Below are 17585 nucleotides of genomic sequence, written 5' to 3'. Positions count from 1 at the left end.
GTACTTTAAATACTGACACTAAACGGGAAAACAAAGAAGCTCAACCAGATTTTTACAGCATGTTAAAAACCCAAACTCTGCTTCTTCCCTACAGGGAAAGTACTCCGTTCACGTTTACTCAGTGAACGGCTGCTTGCTGTCCTCTTCCACCTTAGAGGAGCAGGTGACTGCTCTCCACTTGGTCTCTGAGTACATCATCCTGGGGACCATGGAGGGCAGCCTCCACATTCGAGATTTGGACAGGTAGAGAAAGTATAAACAGAGCTGCATCATGAAAACGGAGCTCAGGTTAAAATCTTAGTTTTCTGAACTGTATCTTTTTTCCTGTTGACAGCCTGGAGGCTCCAGTACCACCTCTGGCCTTAAAGGTTCCTGTGAGATGTGTGTCTGTCACCAAAGAGTTCAGCCACATCCTGGTTGGACTAGAGGATGGGAAGTTGATCGTGGTTGGGGCAGGGAAGCCAGAGGAGGTGAGAACAAGAAGAAGGAGTTCATAAGATGTAGGAGTGTGGATTTGTTGCCTGTTTGTATGTGTGAAAATGAGGTGGAGGAGGAGGAGGAGGTGGGTGGGGGTGGTAGTCATATGCTAAGTACCTGTTGCAAACCAGGTTTTTCAAATGATAATTGAGCAACTTTGCTCTAACATCTTAACATCTCTCTTTTCTTTTTAGCCCTCAAGTGAAGATTAAGATGTTGTCTTTCTTGTTCTCAGGTTCGCACAGGACACATCTCACGCCGCCTCTTCAGCACACGCCGCATCTCTCAGGTGTCTGCAGGTGAAACAGAATACAGTCCCCCAGAGACTGCTGGGAAATAAGATGAAAAATGGTGAAAGGACTGAGAGGACTCTGATACCTGCATCACCAAGACACTCAACAGACTATATGTGGCCTTCCTTCCTTCCTTCCTTCCTTGACTTGCTAGGAGACAAACTGTCCGTCTCAGCCACTGATCTCTCTGAGAGAGAAACTATACACTGAGCACTTTCTTTACTCTTTAATGATTTGATATTTTATTGTATATTTCAAATATAGTTGTGTAATGTTTTTAATCAGCATCATTCCAAAGAGTGGCCTTGTTTTGTGGAGGGATGAGCACCTCAGCGTTTCAGGCTGAAACTCTGAGTCATATTTCAGGGATGTGACTCATGAGACACTCAGAAAAAAAGTAACTCTGTGAACTCTGCTGACTCTGAGTTCAGCGCTGCTTTTCTTGTCGGAGGAACAGCTGTAATCCCTGCCCTGTTGAATGTCCCAAAGTCATTGATTGGCAATGGCACCGTCTTAAAACTCCTGGACACTTGAAAACTGTTGTAAATGTTGCTTGAGATTTCTATACTGCAATACTGTTGAATACCACAAGGGGGTTGACTCTGTAAAGAAAGACACAAGGGTAAACTGATCACTAGTGAACTAATGTTGAACTGATTTGCCGATCCTTTCACCAGAAGTGCACCACAATCTCTGACTCTGCCTTTCTTTAGGCTCTGATAAATATAAAACTGTTACTATTAATGTAATGACTGCCTTGATAGTGAAGTATGTAAAATATATCCCCTTTGAGGGCTTTTAGATGCCTTACACACACACACAGAAAGAAGAGTCTTTACAAATGTGTCTGCACTCTGTTTATCTCATGACTGTATCCCTGTTTCGTTTGATCTGAAAAGTGCCTTTTTCAGCTTGTGTCTTGAGCCATGTATAAACACTGAATTCCAATCATGTACTTCTATGTAAAGTCACAGTGTGTCCCGTGTAATCCGATTTTAAACACACTGCTCTAACACAACTCAGAAGTGGTAAAGATGTTGTGAAAGAACTCGTTAAAACAGTTTGCTGGATGCACATAATCCTCTTTTCTGGTGTTTTCCCTGTTTGTACTTCTTGTAGCGGTGTTTTACAGTACTTTATGATGAGCTGAAAACATCTGATGACTGTGGGACACGTGAGCTGAGGGTCTGTGAGTGAGCTTCAGAGGAATTCACTTCCTGTCCGTTTCTTTTACTGTGGTTAGAACAAAGCAGTTGTTATGCAGCGTCATGACAGGAGAGAAAGAGACAAAGGGAAGAATTTGGGTGAATGCAACACTCATAACACAGTGCACATGTATAAATTCTTGTGTCTTTGTTGATGATACTTGGAAAAAACTTTTGGTGCACTGGCTTATATATAAAAAACGATAGCTGAAATGTTCAATCAGTTCCATCCTGGAGACAGAATCTGTACAGTGTTAGTGTCTCATTCAATTTACAACCCAGATTGCAAAAAAAATGGGGCACTGTGATTAAAAACAGATTCAGATGATTCGCAAATCATACAAACTCAACATTTTTTGAGCGGAAAAGGGACAAACATCAAATGCTGAAAGTGAAAAATTATATTGTTTCATGCTCTGCTTATGCTTTTTTTTTTAAAGTTACAACAGATACAACAAAACACTGAACAGGTAACGTGATTCTTAACATACACCCAAAGGAAAATCTCCAAACTAACGAGGTGAATTAACATCAGGTTAGTAACATGACCAGGAATAAAAAAGAACATTCAGAAGTAAAGATCAGAAGAGGTTTACCACTCTGTGAGAGACTGTGTGAGCAAACACTTCAACAACATCAGATTCTTCAGTTAAGAATTGCAGAGACCAGAACAAAACATCAAAAAATACAAAGAACCTACAGAAATCTCATCCTAAAGGAATAGCGCCCTAACTTATGTTCTCATTGGAAACAAAAATGATAAAACTTTAAGGGAATTAATTTCTCGAAAAGGGTTTGTAAAAGTACCTGAATATGTAAAACGGGTCTTCATTTTAAGCATATGAGCTCAAAACAGACACTTTGTTTTCAAAAAAGAGGCTTTCAAGTTTTTTTTTCATCTGTATTTTGGTTTTCAGATGTCCTGATTTGCATAAGTGGTGAGGAAAATGCCTCAGATGAATACCAGCACTGTTTCTGATTAGGGCTTGATCCTTTTTTTTTTCTTAAATGACAAATATACTATTTTTGAATGACCCACCTTTGGTCACTAGATACAGCCTCATTCCTCATAACTTAAAGCTACTGTGAGGCATTTTTAAGGGAAAGACCTGAAGTCACTCTGATAGCTTTTTCTGCTCTTAAATGGGAAACAAAACCATCAGCAACAAAACTGACAATGTGTGTATAGTAAGTGACTGTTAAAAGTTTTGGTCAGAATAAATGATCTACACTTGTGAAGGACAAGCTCAGCAAAGAGATAGGAGGTATCACGTGGTCAAAAAAATGGACACAAAGATCCTCATGAGAGCTTTAAACATAACTCTTAATATTGTGATGATCTCTTTTCTCTCTCCTCTTCACCAGTTAGTATCTGAAGCTACTTTCAGAGTCATCCCTCCTCTTGATGTTGTCCTAACAAGGCCAAAAGTAATGACTAGTCCTCCTTTCTGTGAACCAAAGTCAGTATCCTGAGGATGATCCGCCATTACAGAAAAATGAGCTCTGATACTTGTGTGTGAACCACAGCAGGAAGGAAACTGATCCGCGTCCGTAATGCAGATCTTCCAGCTCCTCTACTGTAATCCCAGCCTCGCATGAGTCTGTGATCTTAACCCCATTGGAGTTGAAAAGGTCACAGTGAGCGACAGCATGTTTAACATGAAGAGGAGACTTTGATCTCCCGGTGGGCACAACATCCTGTCGGCCTCCCCATAAACACCTCTGGGGGAACAATTCAGAGGGGTGAGGTGGGTGATAAAACTGACCTGCAGACCTCTGGTCAAACAGAAACCACAGGACAGTGAATAAGGGAAGCGGAGAAGGAGGGTGAGGAGGGTTGTAGTCGCTCTGATGTGGCTTCTCGGACAATGGTGGGAGGGGTCGACACCTCGCTCTCGTTTATTGGCAGTCTCTCCTCCTGACCTCTTTGGACCTGAGGGCAGGCTGAAGGGATGGCTGCCATGAAACGCTGCAGTTTTAGTGTTGTTCAAGTTGTTCCTGCCAAGAGCCACAACAACCCTCAAACAGGCCTCTGTCAACGACCTCAGGCCTCCCACACTTCACTCCCTCTCTGGTCTCTGGTCCTTTCTCTGGCCAATCTGGGAGACTCACGTCTTCTTTGTTTTAGAGCCGTCTGACCATTCTCACCCATATTTATCTCAAAGGACAGCAGGCCTCAGAGAGAATCTTTGCCAACAGCAAGATGATGAAGATAAGGAAAATGAAAAGAAGTAGCAGAGGCTTCATCTGGTTGTTGATAGACTTGCATGTATTTGATATGCGCTTGTTTTCCTGGAAACTTTTTACCCCTTCAATTAATTTTTTTAACTTTTTAACTTTTAATTCAATTTTCATGATGTGTGGTAATTGGTGATAATACAACAACCTGTTAACAATAGAGAGCTGATCTTTATTTCAGATTTCTCTCCACCTGAGTATCAACATCAATATGAACTGATGGAATTAACTTGGGAGAAAAATAGCAAAAGTGTTCATGTCAGATTAGTTTACCTTTGAACATGCTGAAATTAAGATTTGCAATATCTGACAGTGTATGAAAATACTTCAGACATATCTGCCATGCATTTTAGCAAATGTTTGAAATTATGAGAATGCTGATGTGCATTTAATTTAAATATCTCACCTTTGTACATGGGGTGCCTGCCCTATGCATGAACAAAAAACTCATCTTGCTTTCTCCAACTGTCAAATGTATCAAGTATTAAGGATCTTGGCTGTAAAAATGTGAGGTTAAGCTGTTAGAAACATTCTTTTAATCCCTTTTTCTAACACCTACCCCACAGCAGCTCATTCATACATACAAAAACATAACAGTCTAAAATCTCCACCAGGAGCTTTAATTTCAGACTTAAAAAAGAAGATTCCTTGACTGAAACACAGCTTGCAGTTTTATCAGAGCAGGATCATCCTCTGTCTCCTCTCATCTCTCTGCAGGCTTTGAAGTGTAAGTAGTATTGTGTCTGAGAGATCTCTCCATTTGTTTTCCTCTGAAGTCTGCAGGCCTCCTGCCATGCATTCACTACATTTACAAGGTGTGTCATTAAGCCTGTATTGGTTTTCTAATCTTTTGAATTGCTGAGATCAAACATGTTCCCCTTCCTCAGAGCTTCTTGTTTGATTCCCGTGCTTTCTTTCTTTCTTTTCTCTCTGATGGCTGTTGATCACAGCTACATGGAATGAGCTGTGCAGGGCTGTAAAATGGAACAGTGTCACACAGCTCAAATCTGTGTCATCTTATCACATATGTGTGTTTCACTGCTCATCATTTAGATAAGTCATCAAACAGGACACCTCAAGGTCCCAGAAGACTATACACAAGTAAAGTACTTAAATTTTTGACAGAAACAACACAATTACAAATTGCTACATAAAGAAGGCCTGGATTAAAATAACTCCATGGATAAATGGAAGAAGTATAAGCATTATAAAACATTCAAAATGCAAACTATAATACACAAACACATATATGGGACATTTTTTGGAGTCGCATTCATTCATTATTTATTTATTAGTTATTTTGTTGACCGTGTTTACCACACTCTCAGCAGTGAAATATGAGGCCTGTTAAACCCACTTTTTTAATGCCATGAGTTAAAGCTGATAAGAAAAAAAAACATTTGGTATTTTCTTTATATTCAGACCCACTAACTGCAAATAAGGTACAGATCACACCAAAATTTAAAATGTATTTAGTGGCGTTGAAAGTACAGAGTTGCGTCTAAATAAAATAAGGTGAGTAATATTTTCAAAGTATCAAGTGTCAAATAAATAAATAAAATCTAATAAATAATTACATCGATTTCTGCAAAAAAAATTCCAATTTTGCCGAGAACTATAACATTCACTTTATATTATTAAGTAATATTTTACATTAAAATCTTAAAAGTTCTTTAAAGTTAGTAAATACCTGTCTTAAAATAAGCGGCGTCATATCGCATAACCTTGGGCACAACTGTAAATAAATGCCAGCTGTCAAATGTAATGTGTAAACTAAATAAAGAGTTAGTGTTTTATGCATAAATGTGAAAAAGTATTGTGGTGACAGTTTGAAATGCCGTCGTGGGTCCATGCAATGCGTCGCAGGGATGCAGCCAATCACAGAGCCCCTCTCAAAGTTAAGGAGATGGGAGGAGAAAAGGCCCAGGAGAGCTCGCGAGCGCTTTTCCTACCTCATCTGTTTCAAAGCTGCAGGAGAGGTAGCAGCCCCTGTCCTCATCCAGCAGGCTGAAACAGAAGAAACTTTGTGTCAACTCACACACTCTGTATCAGCGGGGAATGCGTCCAGAGACGGAAATGCAGCTACTGAGCTGTAACTGGGACAACCTGTGGAGTACACAGCCCGCTTTTTGAAGCCACTTTCTCATGCGTGAAAGCATCTGATTGTTACTGGACGGCGCTGAACTGAACTGACGCATCTGGAGCTGCACGTTTGAGGAGAAGTTGATCCTTTTAGCGTCACATCTGGACGCTTTGCACGCGACTGAAAAAGTCTTACAGAGAAGTTGAGAGGCACCAATCCGTGGACTGGGGAGTCGAGGCTGAAGACATGAGACTTTTTGGCATTTGCGCGCTTCTGCTGTTAAAAGTAAGCAACAGTTTATTCTTTTCCTCCACAGAATCTTACCCTTCAAAAGTCTTCTTTGTTATTTCTCTGTCTTATGCTTATAACGTCATGTTTTTGTTGTTGTAAACTTCACCCACTAGGTTAAGTGTTGCCACATTGTTCCCGAAGGAAATCTGAATTTCACCACAGCCATATTTCATTAAAGCTGTGTCACATGGTTTCTATTGGTGAATATGAGTTGTCATTCCGTGGCTGGCAGATAACAATGGAAAGAGTGAGCGGGAGGCATCTGATTATATTGTCATCCGGTCTTTCTCTATAAGACTCCAAACTAAACAAAAGAAAATCACACTCAGTCTTATTCAGGTTTGTCCTTAGGCTGCAGAAGGCTTCACATAACACCCTGTAAACATGAAATGTGCATCAGACACAAACCAAAACACAGGAGTCAGACAGATTTCAAAGATTTAACGCCTACACTGGAATTAATGATGGATCTTATGGACAAATTATAGTCTCAGGGATGTTTGATAGCGTACTATTAAGCCGAGATGAGTCTGAAAAAAAGGCCCTTGACTTCCCAGATGAAGACAATAATTTGACACTCATCCACCCCCATAAAGCCCATGGGGCTTGTAGTCCTGTCCATACATGCCCACCAGACTCACACCAAGTGTTGAGATAAACTTAAGATCTTAAAAGTTGTGTATCTTTCCCCTATAATCAGGGTGTTATTATCAAAAGGTTATCTGAGATGCTGTTTCTGATCTGCTAAACACAAAGACTTTAAGTGTGTTTATTTATCGAGCTTAAAAGTTATTCCTAAAGCTCTTAAATGAATCTCATGTGACCCAATGGAAGATTTACAGCACAAGCGGGTAGTGTCTTACGGCACATGTGCACATCCGCCATGGATTTACATCTGTTGAGTCTTATTGTCTGTAGTTTACTGTAAAAGTTGCCACATTTGTTGCTCAGGGCTGTTCCTGGTGAAAGAGTTGCCTAGCTTTCTGTGTTGCAGGGGTCTAGATATCCGGAGCAAAGCAATTATCATCAATTTCACCCTGTTTGTGGTTTCGTGTGTGTGTGTGTGTGTGTGCGTGCGTGTGTGTGTGTGTGTTTGTAAGTTTAAGGGGGGTTGTTTTATAACCAAAGCTATTTGAATTTCCATCAAGTACTTCTATATTTCTCAAAGGGGCAAACCTCAGGATTACTTAGAAATTTGAAACACTTCTCTCCTCTTTGGTGCACTAGATTAATAGCTGAAGCTGTCTTGTTTGATTCAGGATTGTAGGTTTAGCAGAGCCGTGTCTGAAAAAAGGGAAACCCACGTCCTTTAATTTGTCCCTTCTGTTCCCCTGTACACTGATGACAGTCATCAGAGGAGCAGGGCTGTGCTGCTTTGACTACTTTCCCTCAGCTCAGGCTGACTCTGTTGGGAGGCCTCAGTCTGTTGCTGTCACCAGCAGATTGTGAAGGCCCATGGGGTCATTGTCTTCACAGGGAAAGGGGGTGAGAGCATCCTTTTGTGTGTTTATTTTCACGCAGATTAGATTAACTGTGGAAACTCCAGACTATGTGCTTAAAATGTGGTCCCACTTCAAAAGGGCAAGGAAAATGTCTCAGGCATAGAAAAAGCTGTGCAGTTGTGTGTGTGTGTGTGTGTGTGTGTGTGTGTGTGTGTGTGTGTGTGTGTGTGTGTGTGTGTGTGTGTGTGTGTGTGTGTGTGTGTGTGTGTGTGTGTGTGTGATCTGTGCTGACTGAGTAACTCCGGCAGCCGTGGAGTTGTGAGCCCCATTGAAAGCAGTTCTCCTCGGTGGTCCGTCTGTTCTCACTGGGGAATCCCTGCAGATTGCAGCTTCTTACCTTAATGGAAAAAGCAACTGCAACCCCCACCTCAATTTTACTCTTTCTGCCCTTAGGGCCACGGATAAGACTGAGTACCTGGTGCCATGTACACAAAATTAAACTTTGCATGAAAAGTATTACACCTCTGGTAAAAGTTCAACTCAGGAAATACAGCTCTGTGATAACAGACTAACAGTTTGCGTTCTGCACGTGGACAGAATAGAATGAAAGTAACTCATTGCATGTTCATTAACTCTTCATGCAAGTGGAGTTGAATACTGATGTTGTGAGTCAAAGTACCTCTGGCAAATGATATTTTTACATAACAGATGTCATATACAGATGTTTTTTCACATTTGAAACGTTACGGTACAGATGCCAAGTACCTGGCAATTGGTGTCAGTACTCAGTGGTACTAATTTTCAGTACTTTTGTGTTAATTGATGTGGTAATAAATATCAATTTGTTTAGTAATACAATCTCAATTTTTTTTCCATTTAATATTTATATTTTCAGTTCATAAACTTTCAAAGCTGCGTTCATGTCAAGCATGGAAAATTGCCTTCTCTTCCACTCCCTCACAGTCACAAGGATGCATTAAGGTACCAAAACATGGTACTGTTTGTATTATGTGAATGGGTACTACAGACAACGTTTGGTTTGTACCTAACAAAGTACCTAATTTCTCTAGAGTTATATACACCATTTTATGGACTTTCAGTTGTGAAGTGATCCCTGGCGGGGTGACCATTTCTCCACATTTTGCTCTGGAACACTTCATTTTAAAAAGTACCTTTAAAAAATAATTTTAAGGGCATAATTTGAAAAGTTGTCATTTTTTTGTCTTGAAAGTATATTCAATAAGATGCCTGCAGAATGTAAAATGGTAATGATAAATCTGAATCCTGAATGTTTTATCAAGATGTTGATTTTTAGATGTAGATAATTATTCTTCTTTATAAAAACAAATGTTTCTCAGGCAACAAAATGTGAAATAAGTTTTAACAGTTTGTATTTTTTATTTTTATGTTCTGCTTCCAGCTAAAAAAAAGTTCATATATCAACACATTTGTATATAAAACCAATACACATAAAGTGGTTTCGTTTTATACTGTATATCCAGCAGATACAAGTTTAGTTATTCCCCTGCTGAGTGGATCACTGTTTAGACTTGTCTCCAGTGGGAGAAAAAACAAATATTTTATCGTACTTTGGTCACCAGTGGGTGGCTTGCCAGGCATTTACAGCCCCAAGTCTGATCTGAGTCAGCCCTCCGTGCAGCTCTTACAGTTACACCAACCAGACTCACACCAGGCACTGTAAAACATCAGAAATCCCAGCTGCGGGTAAAAATAAAACAGACAGAGCCTCTGTCACCAAATATTTATCAGAGTATAGATTTAGGGCTGGGAGAGGTTAGCAAGGGTTAGCAGAGAGGACCGACAAGAGCGACCAGGAAGCCTTTTGTGCTGTGAGTTATTACACTCCAGGCGCAGTCACAGTCTGCTAACGCTGAACATCCTCCTGGTTCCCGACTGCTTGATCCTACCACCCTGTCAGCCAAATACCTCTGACCTGGGATCTGTGGCTGCTGCTCAGATATCATCAGAGTGCTCTGTTTACAACGCAGTAAAACTGGCTGTTGTTTTTGGATAGAGGTAAGCCTTGTTTCAAGGTTGTTCCTCCTCCTGTATCAGCATGAGGCAGATCTGTGTTTTGGGACTGGAATGGTGTGTGTGGTGTATTTTTTGTCTTCATCTGGCATATTGGATTGGCAGCTGATGGGCTAGATATATGTTATGTTAGCTAAACTTGACAGAAATGAAAGCAAAGAACATTTCATAGGACAAAACTGAAAAAAAGAAAGTCAAAAGCAAACAACATCCACCACGTCTCTTCGATCTAAACACATTTTGATTCTCAAATCTGGACTTTTCTAAAACAAAAGTGGTCCTGCTCTACAGGTTCACACATGCTGCCTGTGTGTCTTGGCAGACTCCAGGGACAAAGAGAGACATCAGAGGCTTGTTTAGTTGTTACTTTTCCCCCTTTGCAGGAGGTGAGTTGTTAGACATCTGTTTGCTCTTGTCAGCCCTCAGGCAAAGCGGCCCAATCTCCTTTTAAATGTGTGCATGTTTAAGATGCTGGGCTTCAGCCTGGAGAGGGGGAGTTAGTGAAATACTGACCTTCATAAACACACCTGCAGGGCTTAGCTCACTTCAAAGGGCCTCCCTCTCACCCAAACAGACACTCACATGCTGGGAAGCCTTGGATGACTGACACCCTCGCCTGGGGCTGGAGCCGTCTTCTTTATATACCCTAGACCAGTTTCTGATGACACACACATACTGTATTCACACACACTGTCATTCATACTGATTCGAAATAAGTGGGCGAGTGGAAGCGCTTTTTTTTTTTTTTTTTTTTTTACTTCTTTCCTTCCTCCCTTGCTGAGTGTTTTCCTTCACTCTTCTATGTCTTATTCTTTCCAGCAGTCTAAAGCCATCTGATTAAATCCAGCCACTCTTGTCAGGCACTAACCCTGCTGCACAAGCCGTCAGGAATGTCCGACCTATCCCCCATGTCATGAGCAAAGCTGGGCTCTCCATTATCCACTTACAGATAAGACGGAAAGTACTTTAAGGTCGAAAACAGAGGCAGATAGAAAGATAATAAAGGGCCATTTTCAGTTCACCCGGCTGTCTGCTTCTTTAATTTAGAGGGCTGGGATGTGTGGTGTAAGGCAGAAAACTGTTAGACATTCCTCTTTGACACTGTGATTCCTTTGCCTTTTTGAATGTGGTTTTCACCATTTCATGGCTTATTTATACACTTTTCTTTGTCTAATATTATTTCTTGTGTGACTATTTATCCAGGTTACTTTCGGAGATGCTTGTGCCAGTGGCAAGTTCACTGAGTCAGGGCAGTGCTGTAGTCTGTGTCCTGCAGGCTTTGGAGTGGAGGTAGAGTGTGGGAAAGAGGATACCAAGTGCACGCCATGTCCACAGGGTAAGCAATTACCATCTAATGTTTCTCATGTAATGCAGAATATGGTTTACCTGACTTATCATTATCTCTGTCGCCTGATCAAGAGGCTTGCAGGTTATTCAGATTGATTCTTAGCTGCTGCTATATGGGAGAGATGAAAAAACTAGCTCTGATTTTTCAAAATCTTTTTCCCAGGAACATTTTCCTCATCTGAAGACCTCAGCTCTTGCCTTCCCTGTGCAAGGTGCCCGCTGAGCGTCCCCACACTTGCCTCTTGTTCTGCCACTGAAGACACACAATGTGAATGTGACAACGGCTTCTTCTTCTTGAGCACCTACGGCCTGTGCGCGCCCTGTTCCAAGTGCAGTCGCGGCCAGGGTGTTGTCCAGGAGTGTGGCCCCAAAGGAGACAGGCTGTGCCAGATCTGTGGCCCTGGAACGTTTTCAGAGGAGCATGTTAGCATCAAACCTTGCCAGACATGCACCCCGTGCTCGGACAGTGAGGTGGAGATTAGAGCCTGCATGCCCAACTCTGACACGCTCTGCATGGGTGAGTTGTACCAAAGAATGTTCACTTTGAATAATTCGAAAACACACGAGGCAAGTCTGGGGGTAATGCTTGTTATACAACTGATCAAAGATGTTGTTGAGTGTGTAACCTCTGTTAGGGCCTGCTATTCTGTTGGTAAGTCAATTAAAACCAAAATAACAACCTCAGATTGTCCACAATGATCCTGTTCCTGACTCCTTAAGCTTCTCATAAAAGTGAAATAAAGAAGTTCTCCACAAAAAAGTTTCCTCGCAGTCCTTACCATGTCTGTTTGGAGGAACCAAAGGACTTGAGATGCCGGTACAGAACATAGAAGTTGGAAAGGAATCAAAGACAGACCTATGCACTCTTTTATTGGAAAATCCCTTCAATAAGGAAAACATAGAATAGTGTGAGCCTCATCTGTTAAAGATCTAATGCAGGGTAAAGCAGCTATAGTAAAAAGATAAAAGAATGAGCTAACAGGAGGCAGGCGGCAAGTGGGAGAGTCTATGTGAATACCAGGACATGTGGTCAACACCTGTATCCACGCCCCATCTGAACACTCTGAAACACAGAGCCAGGAAACATGAGCATTAGTGAAAAAAGAGCCAGCTTAAGTGTTGTAATCCAACTGCTATGAGCCTGACAGGTCCTGAGGTTAACTGCCCCCAGGAACCTGAAGGCCGAGCCAGGCTGTTGACCCTCACATCCAGCTCTACTCGCACTCCAGGAGTAAGGTCATCTGTACACACTCTTGGTCCATTTGTTGTAACCCTTTGACCCCACAAAGGTCAGCACTGTACCTTGTAGTGTTTGATCCTAAAATAGGCAGACTGCAGGAGGCAAAATGAGGCTGGAAACAGGGGTAATGAAATGTTTGAAACCCTCAGGGGAGCAGGATGACTGAGGGTATCGTTGCAGCAGGCGTGCAGGCTTCTGTGTATTTATTTTTGCCCGTGATTTATGGACCTCAGTTGTCTTTCCGATGTGCAGATGCAATGGCTCCTGACATGTTTATCCCTTTGTTTGATCACTTCAGATAAGAAGCTTCACATTCTATCTCGTCCTTCTTTGGACGGGGCTGGTGGGACCCGGGTTACTCCAAGCTGGCCCATTGTGGCTGAGGGAATGGATGAGGGTGAAGCCAGTCCTGCTCCTGGGACACCAAAGTTTACTCCACAGGACGAGGCAGGCAGCAACAACATCCTGGCCTATGTGTCTGTTCTAGCTGCTGTGGTGCTGGGCCTGCTCCTTTATGTGGCTTACAAATGGTGACTTTCCACTTATCCGCTTTTTCCTTTTATGGGTATGATACAGATATTACGAATTGCCCTGTGGTTGGCTTAACTGACTTGGTTTTTCTGTGCTCAGCTGGAGGACGTGTAAACAGAAGAAGGCTCTTTCTAAGGCTCGTGCGGCTGAGTTGGGAGCGTCTCCAGAGGGTGAGAAGCTCCAGAGTGACAGTGGCGTTTTTTTGGACTCTCACAGCCTGCAGGACAACCAGCCCAGTAAAGGTATGGTATATTTAGACTATTTGAAGCTAAACTAACATAAAGTTTATATTTTTATTTTTATTTTTTAATCTTTATTTGAGCTTCTTTGTCTCAGAGAGATCAAGGATCACCTGGCAAAGAATAGCACCAACACAGAGTTACAAGATTAAAGTAATGCTGTGAGAAAGACATCAGAATATGAATATATGATAATAATAATGATAATAATATAATGCAATCTGAAAGCTGTGTCAAACTCGAGATAAACAATTTACAACAACAGAAGTTGTGTTTGTAAAATTTCAAATCATTTTGCAACTTCTCAGAAAATAGTAATTCACTATGTGACCCAGGGCTAGTAGTCTTGGCCTTTCCTCTGAGAGTTTCCCTTTGACCGCAAGCAGTGCTACCAGAAGTTTTTTTTCCCTTAGCAAGTTCCAAATTTGTTTATTGTTTTTATTTTATGCATACATATAAGACATACATTTATGTGCTTTCCTGCTACCAGGTTTCAGGCTAATGACAGTGTGTGCAGTAATGCAGCAAAGAAAAGACTTTTAGTTTATGTTCATGGGTGTGAGATTTGGAAATTAACACCCACTGAAGACTGAAAGAAAAAAATCCTTAAAGCTTTTGATTTTTCCTGTAAAATCTTTTTTTTCTCATTCCTGGCCAATAAATTTGGGGATTTGCATTTCTAAGATAAATATTTTTGATGAGACTTTTGCTATGATGGAACACATGTATTAATCAATCTCATCACTACTATTATTATTTCCTTTTTTGAAGTACTGGAATACTTGAGTAATTTCACTGGTTTCTACAGGCACAAAGAGGGACAGCAAGCAGGACACCCGCCTGTACATCAACCTCCCCCCTCACAGACAGGAAGAGGTGGAGCGCCTCCTGCAGGAAGGAGGGGGCCGCGGGTGGAGGCAGCTGGGTGCAGTGCTGGGTTACGAGCCTGAACAGCTGGACTTGTTTGGGCGTGGAGAGGCCCCCACTCACACACTCCTGTCTAACTGGGCCCAAAAAGAAGGCTCCACTCTGGGACTGCTGTGTTCTGCACTGGCCCGCATTGAGAGGCCTGATGTGGTCACTAGTCTTAACTGCCCCACACAGGGTGTTTCTGTGGTCTGACAGCACCTGTGACACACTCCTGACTCTAAAAGACTCAAGAAAAGAACTTGCATTGAGATGACAAGGGAGGCACTCTGATATCAACCCCTCTCCCACTGCTGGAGGCTGCCGTCAGTGCCTCTGATCGCTTTGTTGGACACTTATGATTCAGCTTTTATCAAGTGAACAAAGTATTTTTGTAAAGTTTTTCTCTGCTCAAGTTACACAACATCATTATTTTTAATGGATTCATCTGCATGAAAGATTCCCCTGGGGCAGACCTGGGCAAACATCCACGGGCCATATCCGGCCCTTTGTACGTCCCTGCCCGGCCCGTGTGAGGCCAATCAGAAACATAAAACTTGTGCGGGTGCATATGTCTTAATACATCATCTATCACGGGCACTGTGCAGGACATTGTGGTTTAAATTCTCCCTCTACTTCACTGGCTCAGTCAGTCTCCTCCACCTGAACTCTCTCCTGTTCTGAAGAGAAAGTGCCTTTGCGTACATGCGCAACGCGTATGCGCATCACACACCGAAGACAAACAGAACTTCACAACAACAAGCGTTTCACTATTTTAGAGTCAGCATTCTTACTATAAGATTCACCCTGCTCTAAACTCTCCTTATTGGAGAGGATGCTGCGTTAGAACAGAGCTACGTTAGTTTAACTCACAACATGTCGTGTCAATACCAAAAAAGAAAGAAAGAAAACAGCTAAGGCTCTGATTAACTCTTCATCATCAAGTGCAGCACAGTTATCTGTCTCTGTCTCTGAGGTCTCCTGCCGCGTCTTTGGATCAAACCAACTAAGAGAGAGAGGAGTGGATGGTTTTTGAGTTTTTGATGTAACGCCAAAGTACGGGACTTGATTTGACTTCGGGTTTCTCATGTGGCCCCTGGTAAAAATTAATTGCCCACCTCCGCCCTGGAGTGTTGCACCTCAGTGCCTTGTTCAACAAACCCAGCAGAAAACTAGACAGGATGGATATAACCTGCAGTGACTCCACACACTCTACAAAAAAGACCAAGCATTTAATGTGCATGCAAATCCTGATTATCACAGCGACTTTACCCGATCTGTGCCAAGAAATAGGAGAATAATGTGTTTACACATGCTGCATGGGTGTAACTATCTTAAAACCAGTATTTACATCATAAGGCAGTCGTCAGAGAGACTCGCCCCACCTCTCAAAAAAAGAAGTCAAGGTTACACATGCCAATGTAAACAATTATGGACAATTTTGATCATCAAGTTACCAGTCTGGTTAGCCATATTTTATGAATCAAGGTTTCAGCGACCACTTCCACTTGTGGTACTGCAGTTGATTTTTGCCAAAACAAGATGATTTCCTCTAATAACACTGCTTTCTAACATGACTTTCCTTGCTGTGTACTATTCCCATGCACATGTGCATGCCTAGAAAACAAGGAAACTCCATGAAACCAGCTCCTGGATTTACACAACCAGGTGATCCAACCCTCATGGACAAACTGACAATCTGAACGCTGCCAATAGTTGATTTTCTCGTGCTCTAGTTATTTTTTATTTCTCCTTCTATTCCTGCCACAGGGAAAAACTTGTTATTCTTTTACACAAAGAATATATTTTGCCCCAGTGTTCTTGAAATCCAATCAGAAGATATAAAACTGATGCATATTTTTTTTTTAAAAAAAAGCTTGTCCCTGAGCTATCATTTTGTAATTGTATTTATTTCATTACATTTTTAATGCCAAAGCTAGATTAAGTCTGTCAGAACCATTACTTTCTATGTATTGTGTGTGAGTTATACTGTTTTATATTTTTTCAATGCCAGCAATTGTTTTTTTTTTGTATATATTTCCTCATTGTATGCCTTTGTGTGTTTTTCAGAGCTTTATTCATTTCATAAATAACTTTGATAAATCTGCTTATTTTCTTTTTTTTTGTGAAATGGATCTGCTGCATTCAGCATTTAAGTGTCTATGCTGTAGATCAGGTGACTCAAGTAATTGGTGTTTACATATATTAACACAAAAGATATAAAAATAAAAATGTAAAAAGATCCCACTCATTGAGTATCCAGTAACTGATTGAGGAGTAGTTGAAAGTAGCAAGCTAGCAATTTTTGGCGCTCAATAAAAATGTCCTAATGAAGCTGCGAAAAGGCTTCTGCGTAAATCAAACCTCAATAGTACACTTTTTTTCCAAATGAGGAGGGAACAAGTTATTTCATCACTACTATTACTTAAACAGTTTGAATGTCAAAGTATGTCTTTTATATTTCATGCTGGCTATGTTATGGAATTTGTTTACATGCCTGGGTATTCAAGAGTCCCCTTTTTCTTTTTAACATTTAAGTCACAGGCTTTTTCAAAAAATAAATTTAATACAAAATAGTACGGTGGCCTGTGGGTGTCGGCGATTTGCAAAGCGACAACACAAATGCAAAAGCCACAACACGAATGCAAGAGCAAAAAAACACAAAAGCAAAGTGACAACACAAATGCAAACTCCACATCATAAATGCAAAAGCGACAACACAACAGAAGTATGGCCACAACGGGAGTTAAAAGAGGTTACCTATTAAAACATACACAGAAAAGTTGTAAAAGTAAGTAAATGATTAACTTCATCAATGACAAATACAACTCCATAGGGGTGTCACCTCATGATATCCTTTATAATACTTATATTTCTTTATCTACGTTAGCATTAGAGCTATATTTGTCATAGTTAAGTTACAAAAGAAAACAATCATAAACTTACTTTCACAACTTTTCTGTGTTGGTTAGGAAAACTGTCCCCCAATTTCTGATGTGGCTGTACTCCCGCTGTGTAGTGGCTTTTGCATTTGTGTTGTTGCTTTTGCAAATCATCTGACTCCCACCGATAGGTTTGACACCTATTGGCCACCATAAAAAAGACCTTCAAATTTATGGAAGCCCAAAAGATTCATGTCAACATAAAAATTGCCCCCTGTCAACTGAAACTAGTTGCAGTCCCACAGACAAGTCTAACACAGATATCTAAACTCCCTTTTTAGATTACACAGTGCCCTTAC

At 41.2% G+C, this 17585-nt stretch overlaps 2 protein-coding genes across 3 annotated transcripts in view; both read left to right on the top strand.

The window, feature by feature from the left end:
• Positions 1-1837, top strand: part of nbeal2 (neurobeachin-like 2) — a 34680-nt gene extending 32843 nt beyond the window's left edge. For both annotated transcript variants that reach the window (XM_074683500.1, XM_074683499.1), the window contains exons 53-55: positions 95-243; positions 335-470; positions 713-1837. In XM_074683500.1, coding sequence (XP_074539601.1) covers positions 95-243; positions 335-470; positions 713-817 — 390 coding nt within the window. In that variant the 3' untranslated portion in view covers positions 818-1837. The remainder of the gene's footprint in view (positions 1-94; positions 244-334; positions 471-712) is intronic.
• Positions 1838-6191: 4354 nt separating this feature from the next.
• nradd (neurotrophin receptor associated death domain) lies at positions 6192-16352 on the top strand. The gene is made up of 6 exons (XM_074683923.1): positions 6192-6581; positions 11285-11417; positions 11592-11945; positions 12967-13198; positions 13299-13441; positions 14247-16352. The coding sequence occupies exons 1-6, from the start codon at positions 6543-6545 to the stop codon at positions 14558-14560; spliced, it is 1215 nt and encodes a 404-aa protein (XP_074540024.1). The 5' UTR covers positions 6192-6542; the 3' UTR covers positions 14561-16352.
• The last annotated feature ends 1233 nt before the right edge of the window (positions 16353-17585 follow it).

The sequence above is a fragment of the Halichoeres trimaculatus genome, unplaced genomic scaffold, assembly GCF_033239565.1.
Source record: "Halichoeres trimaculatus isolate MK-OKI-2021-1 unplaced genomic scaffold, fHalTri1.1 fHalTri1_scaffold_12, whole genome shotgun sequence".
Taxonomy (NCBI): Eukaryota; Metazoa; Chordata; class Actinopteri; order Labriformes; family Labridae; genus Halichoeres; species Halichoeres trimaculatus.
The sequence above is the reverse complement of the archived record's forward strand: the minus strand, read 5'-3'. Positions and strand labels throughout refer to the sequence as shown.

Bases quoted from the DNA above. Each gene is read 5' to 3' on its own strand.
- nradd (XM_074683923.1), top strand. From the start codon at position 6,543: ATGAGACTTTTTGGCATTTGCGCGCTTCTGCTGTTAAAA. The intron at 6,582-11,284 runs GTAAGCAACAGT...CTATTTATCCAG, and splicing joins GCGCGCTTCTGCTGTTAAAA to GTTACTTTCGGAGATGCTTG. The intron at 11,418-11,591 runs GTAAGCAATTAC...TCTTTTTCCCAG, and splicing joins GTGCACGCCATGTCCACAGG to GAACATTTTCCTCATCTGAA.